Here is a 15385-nt window from a genome sequence, read left to right on the forward strand (position 1 = left end):
TTGAACTGGGTGCAGATGGTTCACACCTGTAATCCTAGCTACTCAGGATTGTGGTTTGAAGCCAGCCTGGGCAGTAGATTCTGCGAGACTTCCCCCCACCCCCCCAGTCCTGGGCCTTGGACTCAGGGCCTGAACACTGTCCCTGAGCTTCTTTTTGCTCAAGGCTAGCACTCTGCCACTTGAGCCACAGTGCCACTTCTGGCCATTTTCTGTATATGTGGTGCTGGGGAATCGAACCCAGGGCTCCACGTATACGAGGCAAGCACTCTTGCCACTAGGCCATATCCCCAGCCCCTCAGCTTTTTCTGTTCATGGGGTGCTGAAGAATCGAACCCAGGGCTTCATGCATGCTAGGCAAGCACTCTACCGCTAAGCCACCTTCCCAGCCAGTGAGACCCTTATCTCCAATTAACCAGAAGTGGCTGGACTTGAGCTAAAAAACCCTTAGGGACAGCACTCAGACCCTGAGCTCAAGCCCACGATCAACAACAACAACAACAACAAACAATGGATTTGCTTATTCTATCAGTTATTGTCTACGATTAATTCCCAAGTGGTACGGCTGAGGAGCTTAGGGTGGCCGCCACGAAGTCACAGGGCACTAGGGGACATTCTGAACGGCTCGAGAGGAAGCCAGGAACCTGTCAGCTGCTGTGTGGACTATCAACTGGAAGTAGTTCACAACTCCAAAGCAGATCCTGTATGTATTCATACCTACGTTCTTGTGCATGCACACATCACCCAGCACGGGCGGAAAGGTGTTTCTGGAAGAGTGAATGAGCCTGGCAGAATATAAGATACAGAATATAAGAATATAAGGTACAAGATACTAGGATAAGGGGGGGGGAACACGGTAGTTTATCTCTGGTTGGGATTATTAACGGATCCATCCGGTGCTAAATCTAGAAGAAAACCAAACAAACAAACGCGGGCAAACTAGGCAACTGTTGGTCTGCGCACGCGTCGTCTGCGCGCGCGCCCGAGCTCCCCAGTGGGGCTGGAACGCGCTTGGAGGACGGCGGTTCGAGGCCAGCCCGAGCAGGCGGGCAGGACAGGCGAGCTCGAGGCTCAGGGGAGCAGGATCGAGCCCCAGCAAAGGCACCCCAGGCATTTTTAGGAATAGGGGTGCGCGTGCGTGTGCGTGGGAGCCCCAGGGCGGTGCTGGGGCGGCGAGGCTGGGCGGCGGCCCCGGACCGGGGGCGGGGTGGGGTGGGGTGGGGTGGGGGGCGGCCTCGCAGGCTCTCCTGCCGGGGCTGGCTGGCTCCGAACCGCGGTCCCGTCAGCGCGGCGGGGGCCGCCGCTTCCCGCCCCCTCCTCCCCACCCACCTCGGCGGGCCGCCTCCGAGCCGGGGCGGGGGGCTCCGCGCGGAGGACGCGCAGGCCGGGCCGCCGAGTCCGGTGCCGGGCGCGCCGGGGCGACCCTGGGCCCCGCCGGCTGCCCGCGTCGGTCGTCGGGCGCCATGGAGACGGCGGCGAGGGGCGGGCGGGCCGCGCGCGGCGAGGAGGCCCGCGGAGGGAGGCCGGCGGGGCGGCCCGGGGCGAGCTCCGGCTGGGGGCGGGGGGGGGCAGGAGTGTGGGAGGGCCACCTCTCGCGCGCCCCGGGGCGGGGGGGGGAGGAGGGGGCCCCCGCCGGCGCTCAGGCCTCTCAGGACCACCGGTCGCCTCGGGGCGCCGGGGGGAAGAGCGGCTTCCCACCGACCGGGGAGCAGAGCGCACGCGCGGGGAGCCCGGCTTTCCCACCGACCGGGGAGCAGAGCGCATGCGCGGGGAGCCCGGCTTTCCCACCGACCGGGAAGCAGAGCGCATGCGCGGGGAGCCCGGCTTTCCCACCGACCAGGGAGCAGAGCGCATGCGCGGGGCGGGTGTCGCGAGCGCGTCCCCATAGAAACCGAGCGACGCCGCCGCGGGACGGAGGGCGCATGCGCACGCCCGGCCCGGCCCGGCCCGTCCGCTCTAGGTGCCTTTGGAGGCCCGAACTCCATCCCCAGGGTTCTCTGTAATCACCGGGGAAACATTTCCACCACGACCGCGTTCCCTGGGAAAATAAACACACACACCGCGCCCCCCGCACGCGGATGACGGGTCCTTATCCGCCGAAGGGGGAAAGAAGACAAACACGGCCCCCGGGCGCCGCCCTCGAGCCTCGGTATCCTCAAGGATAAAAGCGTGGAAGCTTGTGTTTTCGTCTCTGGTAAGCCTTGGATAGCCTCAGGCCGCATTGACTCCTCGGGAAGCCACGTGGGCTTTGCCGGCTGCTCCCAGGAAGGCCTGAGTTCAAACCCCACCCTCCCCAAAAGAGGATGCATGGATTTCCCCCCCCCCCCAACAGTGGTGTCTGCCCCTAGCAGACCTGCTGACTGCAGGATGGGGGGGGGTAGGGGAGGGGCAGGGGTCTAGCTTTGAAACCCACTGCTTGCTTGCTCCTCCTCTCCCGCCCCCCCCACCACACTTTGGTGTAAGATGAGGACTTGAACTCAGGACCTGATTCTTTTGCTCGTTGCCTAGTGCCCAGCCCCTTGCTTGCTTTCAACACTCTACAAATGTTAACTCACGGATGAAAGCTGGTGTGCAGAGGTCTCAAAGGCCACTCAGCCGGTGCTTGATAGGAGCTTCTAGAAATGTGGTCCGCTCTGATGCCAGTTATCTGGCGCCAGACTGGACAGCTGGTGACTGGGGGCTGTGTGTCGGGGAAGTTGAGGGGACACGGGATTGTGGTGGTGGCTGGGAGCGGGGCTCAGCAGCCGAGCCCCTGCCCCGCAGGTGCCAGGCCCCGAGTTCAAACTCCTCCCTCCTTCAAAGAAGCTACAGGGCTTCTCCAAAACCACAGGGTCTGGAATGTGAAAATCCTCCTTGGTAGGGAAGGTTCTGGGAATGGAAGGAACTGAATAGGGAAGAATCCTGGGGTGCCCTAGGCAGCGGCCCCCAGACTCTCCTCCTCAGGTCATCTGCACCTCCAGCTACAGCCACTGGGAGCCCATTTTGTTTTGCACAGAGGAGGTTGTTTAGGGCCCTACAAACGAGTAACCACCACTATCCAACACAGGTGTGATCACACACACACACGAAACTGACTTGCTTCTCCAATTTAAGAAGGAAGCTTAGAGACAGTGTCCAGGCCCTGAGTTCAAGTCCCAGGACTGACACACACACACACACACACACACACACACACACCCTACAGCTACTTACATGCGCCTCTCCAGCTTTTGTGTTGTCACAGCAGCTGTATTCCTTGCCCTGTTCCCTTATTTACTGGCAGAGGCGGCAATGTCATTTTATTATTTTATTATTTTTTGGCCAGTCCTGGGCCTTGGACTCAGGGCCTGAGCACTGTCCCTGGCTTCTCTTTGCTCAAGGCTAGCACTCTACCACTTGAGCCACAGCGCCCCTTCTGGCCGTTTTCTGTATATGTAGCACTGGGGAATTGAACCCAGGGATCCATGTATCCGAGGCGAGCACTCTTGCCACTAGGCCATATTCCCAGCCCCGGCATTGTCATTTTAAACACAGACATCCCTAACCAGTGATTATGCACTTCTAAAGAACAGACAGGCTTCTCGTCATTTATTTGAGTTATTTCCAAGCGACAGTTACAAAAGTTTTTAATTTTTATAATACTCTTGATAAGAAAATAAAATTTAAATAAAAATACATTCTCAACAATACAACATGGTTACACAAATTCACTGTATTAAGTTTTGGTAACTTACATTTCCAAACTGGATACTGTAAAAACCAGTATTTTCTAGCAACATATTAATTTCCAAGTTAAAATTGGAAGCGGATGATATCAATCAAGGTTGGTAATTTAAAGTCTAGAAATGAGTCTTGTATTTGTCACATACTGTAAAGAAACCTGAAAAAAGTCTGCGAATTCTCTTTACAGGACGTACCGTGAAGAGTGAATTAAAGGTGCTTTCACAAAAAAAAAATCATTTTTAAAAAACGTGGCATGAATTAGGTTTTTTAGTAAAAGGAGGAGATCTGGCTTCAGAAACAAAAGCCACATCAGATACCACTTTTTTTAATTAAAAAAAAAAGCCTCTTTTTGACACTTAAGTCATTTACCCGTGATGGCAAAAAACATAGTTCTTTGGCAAATTAAAATAGTTTCCTTGGATAAATTATATTCCTGGGAATAAAAACGTTTGCTATTGTCCTTTATCTTATTTTAAAAAATCAAAACAAGCTAAACAATACAAAAGCAATGAAGCAAGCAACAGATTGCCCTGGCTCACCTGAAGAATGAGGGTGGACCTGTGCAGGGTTCCCGCCACCTCCCTTTTCTGTCCTTCCTGGGGTTCCAGGATTTGTGGGAAATCTATTTATATGTCTATACTTTAGAGACATTTTTGGAAGAGGCTAGGTAGTCCAGGGACTCACCGTCCATGGTGCTTGGCCTTGGGGTCCTGAGGGCATGTTCTTATTCCAAAACTTCTGAAGGGGGCTGGGGATACGGCCTAGTGGTAGAGTGCTCGCCTCGCATACATGAGGCCCTGGGTTCGATTCCCCAGCACCACAGATATAGAAAAAGCCGGAAGTGGCGCTGTGGCTCAAGTGGCAGAGTGCTAGCCTTGAGCAAAAAGAAGCCAAGGACAGTGCTCAGGCCCTGAGTCCAAGCCCCAGGACTGGCCAAAAAGAAAAAGAAAAAAGACCTTCAGAAGGAAATTAGTTTGATTTCATATTTCTTTTTAAATTGCAAGGTGTGACCTTTAAAAGAACCATAATTGGGGATTTGACATTAGGAATGTAATGTTAGTAAAATAAAATGTTTGTAAAAAAAACACAACAAACCAACCCCAAACAATGACATAAGCCAGTGTGGCGGCCGTCCTGCCATCCCTGCGCTTGGGAGGCTGAGGCAGGAGAAGGCTGGCCGCGTCCGACAGCGAGGTGCAGTCTCAAACCCCTCAAAGCTCCGAATCCCCCAGGCAGCAGAGCGCGGGCGATGGGCGCCTGGCCTGCCTGCTTCAGGTGGACCGCGGAGGCTCTTCACAGGGGTTCTCAGCCGGGTGGCCGGTGGAGCTCACCCACGCGGGCTGGGAGGAGCGGTCCACCGCAGTGCGGGCCCGCTGGCCGTTCCCGTGGCGCCGGTTGCGAGGGGCAGCCGTGCGGTCCACCGCAGTGCGGGCCCGCTGGCCGTTCCCGTGGCGCCCGGTGGCGAGGGGCAGCCGTGCGGTGCGGTCCACCGCAGTGCGGGCCCGCTGGCCGTTCCCGTGGCGCCCGGTTGCGAGGGGCAGCCGTGCGGTGCGGTCCACCCCAGTGCGGGCCCGCTGGCCATTCCCATGGCGCCCGGTGGCGAGGGGCAGCCGTCTGGACACACGGCTTACGACGCTCAGGGGACCGACAGCAAGCACCCCTGGCTAGAGTCTCCCCGCGGGAACGCAGGTCAACGCGCGAGGCTCCGAGGACCACATCGGGAAGGCAGATGCTCGGCACTGACCGAAGGACAAAGGGAAGAGGACCACGGTGTTTAATACTGACGAAGCAAAGCACTCCTGCGCCTCCCTCCAGGCGGTGCCGAGGACGGGCGACGGGGCGAGAGCCAGGGAAAAGAAACCTTGGCGGGGAAAGCACGATTTCTACAATTACACAGCGATCATTCAACTGATCATCGAGGAGGATAACCTGGGGCGGGCCAGATTAGTAAAGTGCGGCGAGTGAGGGGCCCCGCGGGGAGGAGGCCGCTCCCCCTCCTCGGGAGCCGCCTCCGTCTCCACTCACGTCAGGACGGGGAGGACCTGGTGGTTCTTCCTGCCCACGCCGGGCTTCGGCGGTCTCGTCAGGCTCCCCACAGACGCGAGACGGGGGCGGGGCGGGGCGCTGCCCCCCCCCCCAGATGCTCCCCAGATCCGCAGCTGCGGCTGTGAATGGACCCAAGGGGACGCCTTTTGCTCTTTCTTTCCTTTCTTACGGAGGGCCAGGTCCAGATGAACCCAATGGGAAGCTGTCAGGTGACATGGAATCTTCTAGTAGAACAAGGTAGGTGGTGGAGAGCAGGCACTCGTGGCAGTGAACAAGTCCACACGATGGGGTGGAGGTGGGGGGGCGGGGAGCTGGCTTCCGGTTACAAAGCTGCTTCGGGAAGCTTCTTCGCAAGGTCCTTTCCGTGGAAAAGCCGCAGAAGGAGGGGTTTGGGCACACAGGTATGAAGGAAATCTGGGTTTCAAATTCTTTAGTAATACATCAGTACCAGGATTCCCCAAGTTAATCTCAGTTATTAAATATTAAATACAATGTGAACGCAGGCGATATTGGAGCCAACGTTCATTCTTAAATACTATCAACAAAACGTACGGATTGAAAAACTCCAAGAAAAAAAAGTACTTTCCAGTTCTTCTGAGTCGGTCGGTCCAACTCTAAGACGTTTTCCCAATTGGATTTTCCCTAGGAAACAGTGAGAGAAAAACGTTTTTCAAAAGCAACAGGAAACTTCACATCTGCGCCTCCTGCAACTCACAGTAGTGAGCAGAGTGGACGGCCCCCCACTCCCTCACTGCCCGCCCTCCTCTGCAGAGGACAGGTGGACAGACGGATGGGAGGGGAGGAGAGGTGGGGCCAGCTCCGTGAGCACTATGTGAGCCCTCTGCCGCCCAGCCCAGCTCTTTCCAGGGCGCTCCTTGCTCGGGTTTGAAAGCTGGCCTTGACCAGGTGACCTGCAGGCGTGTACCCCCCTACTTGGCAGTGTTTTGTAGAGAAAAGCAGAGCAGTGTGTATGCATACATTGAGGGCACTGCTGGAAGAGAAAGAACCAGGTACGGGGCTGGGAATATGGCCTAGTGGCAAGAGAGCTTGCCTCATATACATGAGGCCCTAGGTTCGATTCCCCAGCACCACCTATACAGAAAATGGCCAGAAGTGGCGCTGTGGCTCAAGTGGCAGAGTGCTAGCCTTGAGCAAAAAGAAGCTCTGAGTCCAAGCCCCACGACTGGCCAAAAAAAAAAAAAAAGGAAGAACCAGGTACACTACACAGATGTAGAAAGGACAAAATTAGAAGGAACAAATATCTGCACCTATCAAAAAACCCCTCCTTTAAGCACTCATAAATACAAATACACTAATGTACATAGTTTTCAAGAGCATTTGAAATCGTGGGGTCAGGATTCAGTCTTCCCATTAACTGGCCATGAAGACTTCAGTAGCAAGACATTTAACTTTGCTGTGCCTCAGTTTCTCTAGCTATAAAGAGGGCTGATGTGAGGCTCAGAGAGTGCGTGGCAGACCCTGTCATCTGTGGACACCATCTTCTGAACTCGTCTGAGACATCTTGTCCTCCTGGAGCAAGACACAAGTCATCTTGCCGCGATGGCAAAGCTCCGAGCTGACCTCACATAGAGGATTTCCTGTTACCTCCTCCAACTCCTGGCGGTGAGCTCCGCGGGGCGGTGCCCTGCCCCTGCCGGCACTGAGGCGCGCGTGCAAAGGCTCACAGCTCTGCACCCTCGGTCAGTGTGTGGGGGGGGGGGGAGAAGAGCGCGCGTCCCTGCCCCGGCGCGTCCCTTCCAGCGCACACTTACTTGCTCCCGTACTTGGCACTGCTTGACCGTTTCTTCTGGTACTTTTCATGAGGTTCCGCCAGCTTCTCTACGATGCCTTTTATTTGCTGGATTGTCTTAAAGGTTGTCACCGAGTCCTCGATCACGAAGCTGGCGTGGTCCTCAGGCTCCTTCTGCGGCCCCTGGTAGACGGCTATGGTTCCACACGCCTCTACGGGAGCGGTGTGACATAGCATCAGAACCTGCGTCCCCAAGCCTAAACTTCCCGCGTGTCTCAAGCTAGAGGGACGTCCTTTGGCCGTGCACACATGATGAAAACACACCAGTTATAGTTACACAAGACCTGTCATTTTACTTCATAAATATATCTGATAAATGCCTCCTTTAAGGGTGTGGGAACTTCATATTAACCTTTTGGTAAAACTGAGTATTTCAACTTTTGGGTATTTAATTGGTGCCGGTCCTGGGGCTTGAACTCATATTCAGGGTCTGGGTACTGTCTCTGAGCTGCTGCTGCTCTACCACTTGAGGCACAGCTCCATTTCCAGGTTTTGACGTTAATAAGAATCTCAATGAACTTTTTTTTGCTAGGGCTGGCTCCGAACCGCGATCCTCAGAGCTCAGCCTCCTGAGTAGCTAGGATGACAGGCGGGAGCCATCAGGGCCTGGCAGAGTATTTTCAATTTTTTAATAATGCTAGAGAAATAGCTCAGGAATTGTTAATCAAATACATGGTTCTATAGAAGTAGATTGTGTACTTACCTTCCATTTTCTGCAGCTTAAGTAAACTGAGGGTAAAAAGGGAATAAATCCTTTCTGTCTCTCTGTCCTCATCGATATCTATTTGGACGTCTGCAGGGACCCCTCTATAGTGAAAAGGAAATTAAAGCCATTGGAAACATTTTTACCTTACTAACATGACCAAGACTTTTGACAGTTTTGAACTAAAAGCAGAATGAGAATTCTGCGAAAGGAACTTCAGACATTTAGTTTGATTGCTAACCAAAAAATGGGGCCAAGAGGAGTTTGGTCTTTATGTGACTCTACACCTAAGGAAGGAGATTTCACAGTCACATGAAGTCAAGTCGTTTTTACAACATGCACTCCATCACAAAAGCAAACCAGTCCTTAACTCCGCTAGGTCACGCCGCGGTTCCATCCCGCCAGATGGCGGGGGCTCAGTCTGTGCCGGAGACCAGGCGCAGGGCCTCGGGCATGTGCCCAAGCCCTCTATCCCTGAGCTGCGACTAACTTTTCCATCACTCCCCAAAAGAAATCCTATATTCACGAGCACTTTTAATTCCACATTCAGGCCTGGCCATCACGAATCTTTAGGTAAGTGCTCAAACCCAGCCCTCCTAATAAACACGTTGTGTGGTCACTGGTACTGGGTTTGAACTAAATATCCTGGAGCTTTTCTTGCTCAAGGCTGGCACTTTACCACTTTGAGCCACAGCTCCACTTCCAGCTTTCTGGTAGGAAGTAAGAGTCTCATAGATGTTCTTGCCTGGGCTGGCTTTGAACTGCGAGCCTCAGATCTCAGCCTCCTGAGTAGCAAGGATCATAGATGCGAGCCACCGGCTCCAGGCCTTCCTTCTCTTTATGGCTAAAAAATATTCTACCGGATGGTTATAGCCCACTTAGAAACATCTGCCTCTTTGGTCAGAAGGAACTTACGCAGTGCACGGCTTGCAGCCCGGAGTGTTCTCACTGCTCTCCTGACAGCAGAGCCAGTTCCCGTTGAGATAGGCGGCGGGATGGTAGGAACTGAGCCGGTTCTGATTGCATCGGCTCACCCTGCAGAGCACGTCAATCCATTCATTCGCCTCCACGCAATTATTTGCCTGCACATACAGTGGCTTCTCCGTGTGGATCACTTGGAACATCTTCACAGGCAATTAAGGTAAGAGAGAGTCTTAAAAGCGGACACAGTACACATAACAGAAACAAGTACACGGTGGAAGCCTAGCTGGCCTAGCTAGGCGACTGCTGCTCAAGGACTTTAGGAACTGTTACTTTTCAAGCAAGTCCGCCCACAAACAACGGTGCTAAACAGCACAGCAGAGCAGTTTCTAGAAGCCACACCTGTCTGACAGAAGGGAGCACCATGTACCTAAGCATAACGAGGTAGGGTGGAAAGCAGGGGGGTGGGGGGAACCCCTAAGGAGCAGGGCTACCTCTGGGGTGCCGAGGGCGCCATGTGGTGGTGGGCAGGCAAGAGCAGAGGACGACAGCTACAGACACCTCCAGGATGGAGTGTGAGATAATTACAGTAAGCATTAAAATTCCTTAAAAGATTTCAACTAAGTAATGCATACAACGTTAACAATCGTCACACAACGTACGTTTTTCTTATTGAAAGAGCTCTCTTCCAGTTTTTCCACAGCGAGAATGTTTTTTACTGGAATTGTATAAATGGCATCTTTGCCTAAAATGAGAAGAGAAAGTTAAAATTTTCGTACCATCAGAAATGTACAGCTAAGAGGCTAATTTTGTAAGGTGTGAGCCGTTCCTCTTGAAACAAGTACATATAACCTACAGACTGCCACATAGTTTGTATAGAAACTTTTTAATGGAGTAGGTATTTGCTCTAAAGTGACTTTTAGGCTAGTCTTGGGGCTTGAACCACCCATGAGCCTCAGCTCCACTTCTGGCTTTTTTTTCTTTTGGGTGGAAGTGGTGGTGGTTAAACTGGAGATAAGAGTCTTGGACTTTTCTGCCTGGGCTGGTTTGGTTTGGAACCTCCATCCTCAGATCTCAGCCTCCAGAGTAGTTAGGATTACCGGCGCGAGCCACCCAGCGCCAGGCTTGACTCTTGCTTTAACTTGCCTCTGGGGCTAAGCTAAGTGAGTATCTCTCTGTCCACACAACTGTGCTAGGTATGATGTATGATCTAAGATAATCTAAGACTCAGTATTAGAAAGAAGTGCATGACGGTCGGTCTTCTGTTGATTTACCCTGAAGGAATAAATTTGACAATCAAGATTTTAATATACTAAGGGGCAGATGCTACTTCTCTGCCACAGGCAGATGGCTTTCTTTATCCTAACGGACAGCTTATCTGTGACAATGTGCTTCTCAGGAGGTGAGTTCTCCATCTTGGGCGTGGCTTGCTCAAGAGCCTCAAGGGAGGTGACAATCAATGGCACGAAGGAAGAAGTAACCCTTGGATGGAATTTCCTAACAAACTACAGAGATATTCCTCGGTTATTAGAGAGTCTTAACTGAGCTCTGAGAGTTCAAAGACACTTTCAAGTTCTAAGGGGCTCATGTTGCTTCTTTTATACATTACTCAGTGGGACTCACCAAGGATTTTTAGAAAACAGCACACACTGAATGGCCATTTTAGCATTACAAGGAATCCAGTGTGTAACAAAAATATGTTACAGTGCATTTCTACAATATTTCTAAGTATATACCACTGTGAGAAATTACATGCCATTAATAATACCATGGAAGGAGTCATACAGACACATTAAGCGGCACAAAAACCCACAATAAGGCATGAACACAACTACCTGGCTGCTTGTGGTAGGTGAGTTCTCTGCTTGTCAGGCAGAACCATCGTTTCTTGAAATTCTTTTTTCCAATCCGAGTTCTTCCCTGAGCTCTTTTATACATTTCACTACCAAAGCAACAGATGTAAAAGACTTAGCTATAACAAAGATGAAGCCAGTTAACCCAAAACAGAATTGTCCTTTGATGTGAAATGGCATACATAGATAGATATGAGAGAATATATTAGGTATATCAGAGCCGGCCAGAATTAAGGGATTCATGTAGTATTTAAATTGTGCTTTTGAATAAAAAAGGGTCAAGTGGTTTCTTTTGATTACTACATGTAACCTCTCTAAAACTGAATAAATAGTGCTGCCAATTTTCTTGTTTGGTTTTGTTTTTGTTGCCAGTCCTGGGGCTTGAACTCAGGACCTGAGCACTGTCCCTGGCTTCTTTTTGCTCAAGGCTAGCGCTCTGCCACTTGAGCCACAGCGCCACCTCTGGCTTTTTCTATCTATGTGGTGCTGGGGAATCGAACCCAAGGCTTCATGTATACAACGAGGCGAGCACTTTACCACAGCGCCACGTTCCCAGCCCCAGTGCTGCCAGTTTTCTAAGTATTCCCTTGCAAACCAGCTCTGGGAGCGTGGGCAGTAAGTCCTGCCCCTCTGACTTGAAGTTTTTTAGGATAGAACAAAAACTCAAGCCTGCCTAACTTCAAACCCAGACTCCTGGTGCTTTATGGCTTCCTAACAAGTTTGCTTGCATTACCCTTCTTTCAGATGCACAGGTTCACTCGTACCGCTGGACTCCTTAGTTTCGGTAGATGAAATTTCATCCAAGAACTGCATGGGGGAAGTGGAGAAACATTACGCTGTATGGATACGGTAAGACATAACAAAAACTTAAGTTTCTCTTCCCTGTCATGGGTTACATGAGGAAGTCTTCCCTTCACTGTTAAAGAATACATATAATACATCCAAAATGCGTGGCCCCTAAGTGTTTTGGACTCTATCTGTAGGTGTAGGCAAATATTTGAGAATCCTATCCATACAATGAGATGGTCTTGAGGATGGTAAGCAAGTTTAAATATAAAACCCACTACATATACCTCATATGCAGTATTTTTAGTGAACCCGAACTTTGACCTATACCATGAGGTGAGGTGTGGACTTTTCCACTGTGGCATCATGTCGGCAATTCACAAGCAATTTGGATTAAGGATGTTCATCCTATAGCAATCTATAAAACGAAACACATTTAGCTGTATACTACAAAGATCCTAGTTTATAAATGACAGGTAATTCTAAAAAGTTTACTCCTAAATTACCTAAAACCCTGAATATATTTCCTTATAAAAATGATTCAGTCTACCAATTACAAAACAAATAAAGCTTGAAATATATATAGGTTTTTGGTTTGTTTGTTTTTGCCAGTCCTGGGGCTTGGACTCAGAGCTTCTTTTTGCTCAAGGCTAGCACTCTGCCACTTGAGCCACAGCGCCACTTCTGGCCATTTTCTGTATATGTGGTACTTGGGAATTGAACCCAGGGCTTCATGTACATGAGGCAAGCACTCTTGCCACTAGGCCATATTCCCAGGCCCTATATATAGTTTTTGAATTGTCGTTGTTGATTTGCTGTAAATTCAATAAGGATCTAAGTTAACGTTAACTGTCTTAAGCTATTAACTGTCTTGAAGCTATTTCTGTTGTGTATTTATCCTACTTTGTGTATTTACACAATACACTGTGGTATATAAACACCGCTGTGTTTCATGTCTGGGTTTGACCCTAAGCTCCACTAATGAGTGTCAGAGACATATTGTTAAACGGAGCTCTGAAGGACTTGTGGTTCCAAAGAGTTTACATATGGGATTGTTGATCTTTACCTGGCGGGCCCGTACTGTCCCACAATAATCACTAATAGTACCTCCTTCCCACTCTTTTTTTTTTTTTTTTGGCCAGTCCTGGGGCTTGGACTCCGGGCCTGAGCACTGTCCCTGGCTTCTTCCCGCTCAAGGCTAGCACTCTGCCATTTGAGCCACAGCGCCGCTTCTGGCCGTTTTCTGTATATGTGGTGCTGGGGAATCGAACCTAGGGCCTCGTGTATCCGAGGCAGGCACTCTTGCCACTAGGCTATATCCCCAGCCCTCCTTCCCACTCTTCAAAGTGTCCTGTATAGTCACTTGTACACAGAACTCTGGCTTACCTTTCCTCAACTCTGTGGGCAACAATTATGACTTATTTTCTTCTGAAGTGACGGTCATCAGGACAACACCAGGATGAAGCCAGAAACTGGGCTTTACAAGCATCTGCAATCTCAAACACTGCCCATACCCACACTTTAACCAGTAAAGACAACTAGGATTTGAGGGCTAACTACTATGTACCAGCTTGGGAGTTTGGAACAAGATCTTAGCCGGGATGTGCACTGTGATGAGTTATTAGAATGTGAGTGGATAACACAGTGCAGATTATTAGGAACAGACTAAATTTCCTGGCACTCTTGAATCCTCCCTCCATTGACACTACCAACTTTACACATTCTGATTCTATCGGGAAAAGAAAGATCAGATGCTACCAGGGCCTTGTTACAGAATGTGTAAAACCACCCCCACAAAAGACATTGGGATCCTGCCAGTGTGTGCCTGCACTGTCCCATAAATGTGTCAACAAAACCCTAAAATCAAAAGGGCAGCTTTTTCTGCGCCTGTTCTTTTTCAAAGACTTTCTCAACACTTCAATGGTGGCTTAAAAATATTTTTTTAGTTGAACTTGCACTACTTTAGGTGAAAAAAAAATCCCACTGATGTTTAAGTATTTTCTGAAATCACTGTGTGTGACTTCTAAAAGTGCACACACGTCTAAAAAGATGCTTCAGCTAAATGTACTCCAAGCCACTACTACCTGTCCAGTGCTGTAGAAACTGAACAGAGACTTTAAATTTGGCTTTGCTAATTTGGACTACGACTATGATTAAAAAAAGTAATACTCGACAGTGCTCAGGCCCTGACTTCAAGCCCCAGGACTGGCCAAAAAAAAGAAGAAGAAAAGAAAGAAATTAAAGCTCATTTCCAAACACTCTAAATTTCAGAGTGGAGTCATTTTTGTATGCTGTAAGCCTCATGTTAGGATATTATGTAGTGTAGATATAATACTATGCTTTTAGTAACTTTCTTCTAGATGCTACACCAAAAGCACTCAGAACTTATGGTATTTTATACTGTGGCAACTGAACATCCACTAGACAACAGGTATTGTATTTCAAAATAAGGGGCTCTCAACTGAAGGCAGTTGCTCAGCCATGTCTTCAGACATATCTAGGTCACACTGGGACATACTATAGGCATTTAACCTGGGGATGCTGCTAAATATCTAACAATACCTAGAACAGCACTTCACAATCACCTATTATTCAGACTCAAATACCAAGTTGTTGAGAAACAGCTCTACAAATCTGTAGTCTGTGTATGAAGACACTAGCATAGTAGCGATTGCTAAAACTAATTTCCATACTTCTACAGCTGAGAAGTTACTTGCTTTGTTAAAAAAAAGAGAGGGAATGTAAGATGAAATGTTGTGTCTACCATGCTGTATGATAGAAATGTTTCCAAAGTAAAACCATACCTTTTTAACTGCTATAATGTATCCTTCTTCTTGAAACATTTTGAAAAATTCACACATGAATGTCTCTTTGAAACTTGACTAAAAAAGAAAAACAAACAACGAAACACAGGATTGAACATGTTAAGTAGATCACTAACAAAATAATGTGGGGGTGTGTGTGTGTAAGAGCACGCATGCGCGTGCACCAGTCTTGGAGCTTGAACTCGGGGCTTGGGTGCTGTCCCTGAACTTCTTTGCTGCTCAGGGCCAGTGCTCTACCGCCCGAGCCACACCTCCACTTTCAGCTTTATGTGGCTGATTGGAAACAAGAGTCTCACAGGCTTTCCTGTGAGCTGGCTCTGAACCTCGATCCTCAGGTCTCAGCCTTCCGAGCAGCTAGGATGAGAGGCGGGAGTCAGCGGCGCCAGGCTCTACGCTGCATTTTTTAAGCTGAGGAATGAGGGCTAACGAGATTCCATCGTGTCGTTCTAGAGTTACCAGGTCTGCAGCCCAAGCCTGCTTTCATACAATGTGGCGATTTTGGTAGAGATAACTAGTTGGATCCTGCATCTCCTCTTTAGATGCCCCCCTCCCGTTGAGGTACATCAGGTTAAGGAAATCCGTCCCCTTTAACATGTGACTAAGATACAACATTTGCCTAAAAGACAACTACAGCATCTGTATATACACTGTATTCCAGAATATGGGAGGAGGTAAATGAGGGAGAAGGCATCACAGGGTAGACAGTATTGCTAAGTGGGAAGATGAAGTAAGAAATGGAGAG

The 15385-nt window shown here is 49.8% G+C and overlaps 1 protein-coding gene across 2 annotated transcripts in view; it reads right to left on the reverse strand.

Moving 5' to 3' along the window:
• Positions 1 to 5901: 5901 nt before the first annotated feature.
• Positions 5902 to 15385, reverse strand: part of Rasa2 (RAS p21 protein activator 2) — a 57870-nt gene continuing 48386 nt past the window's right edge. Inside the window, exons 17-24 of one of the 2 annotated variants that reach the window (XM_048334922.1) lie at positions 14623 to 14700; positions 11766 to 11839; positions 11015 to 11121; positions 9842 to 9924; positions 9174 to 9382; positions 8259 to 8362; positions 7518 to 7707; positions 5902 to 6387 (exon numbers count right to left, since the gene is read on the reverse strand). In XM_048334922.1, the coding sequence (XP_048190879.1) occupies positions 6360 to 6387; positions 7518 to 7707; positions 8259 to 8362; positions 9174 to 9382; positions 9842 to 9924; positions 11015 to 11121; positions 11766 to 11839; positions 14623 to 14700 (873 nt within the window). In that variant the 3' untranslated portion in view covers positions 5902 to 6359. Of the gene's footprint in view, positions 6388 to 7517; positions 7708 to 8258; positions 8363 to 9173; positions 9383 to 9841; positions 9925 to 11011; positions 11122 to 11765; positions 11840 to 14622; positions 14701 to 15385 lie in introns of both variants that reach the window. The other variant, XM_048334921.1, reaches the window with a different exon arrangement.

Source organism: Perognathus longimembris, chromosome 26 (assembly GCF_023159225.1).
Source record: "Perognathus longimembris pacificus isolate PPM17 chromosome 26, ASM2315922v1, whole genome shotgun sequence".
NCBI lineage: Eukaryota > Metazoa > Chordata > Mammalia > Rodentia > Heteromyidae > Perognathus > Perognathus longimembris.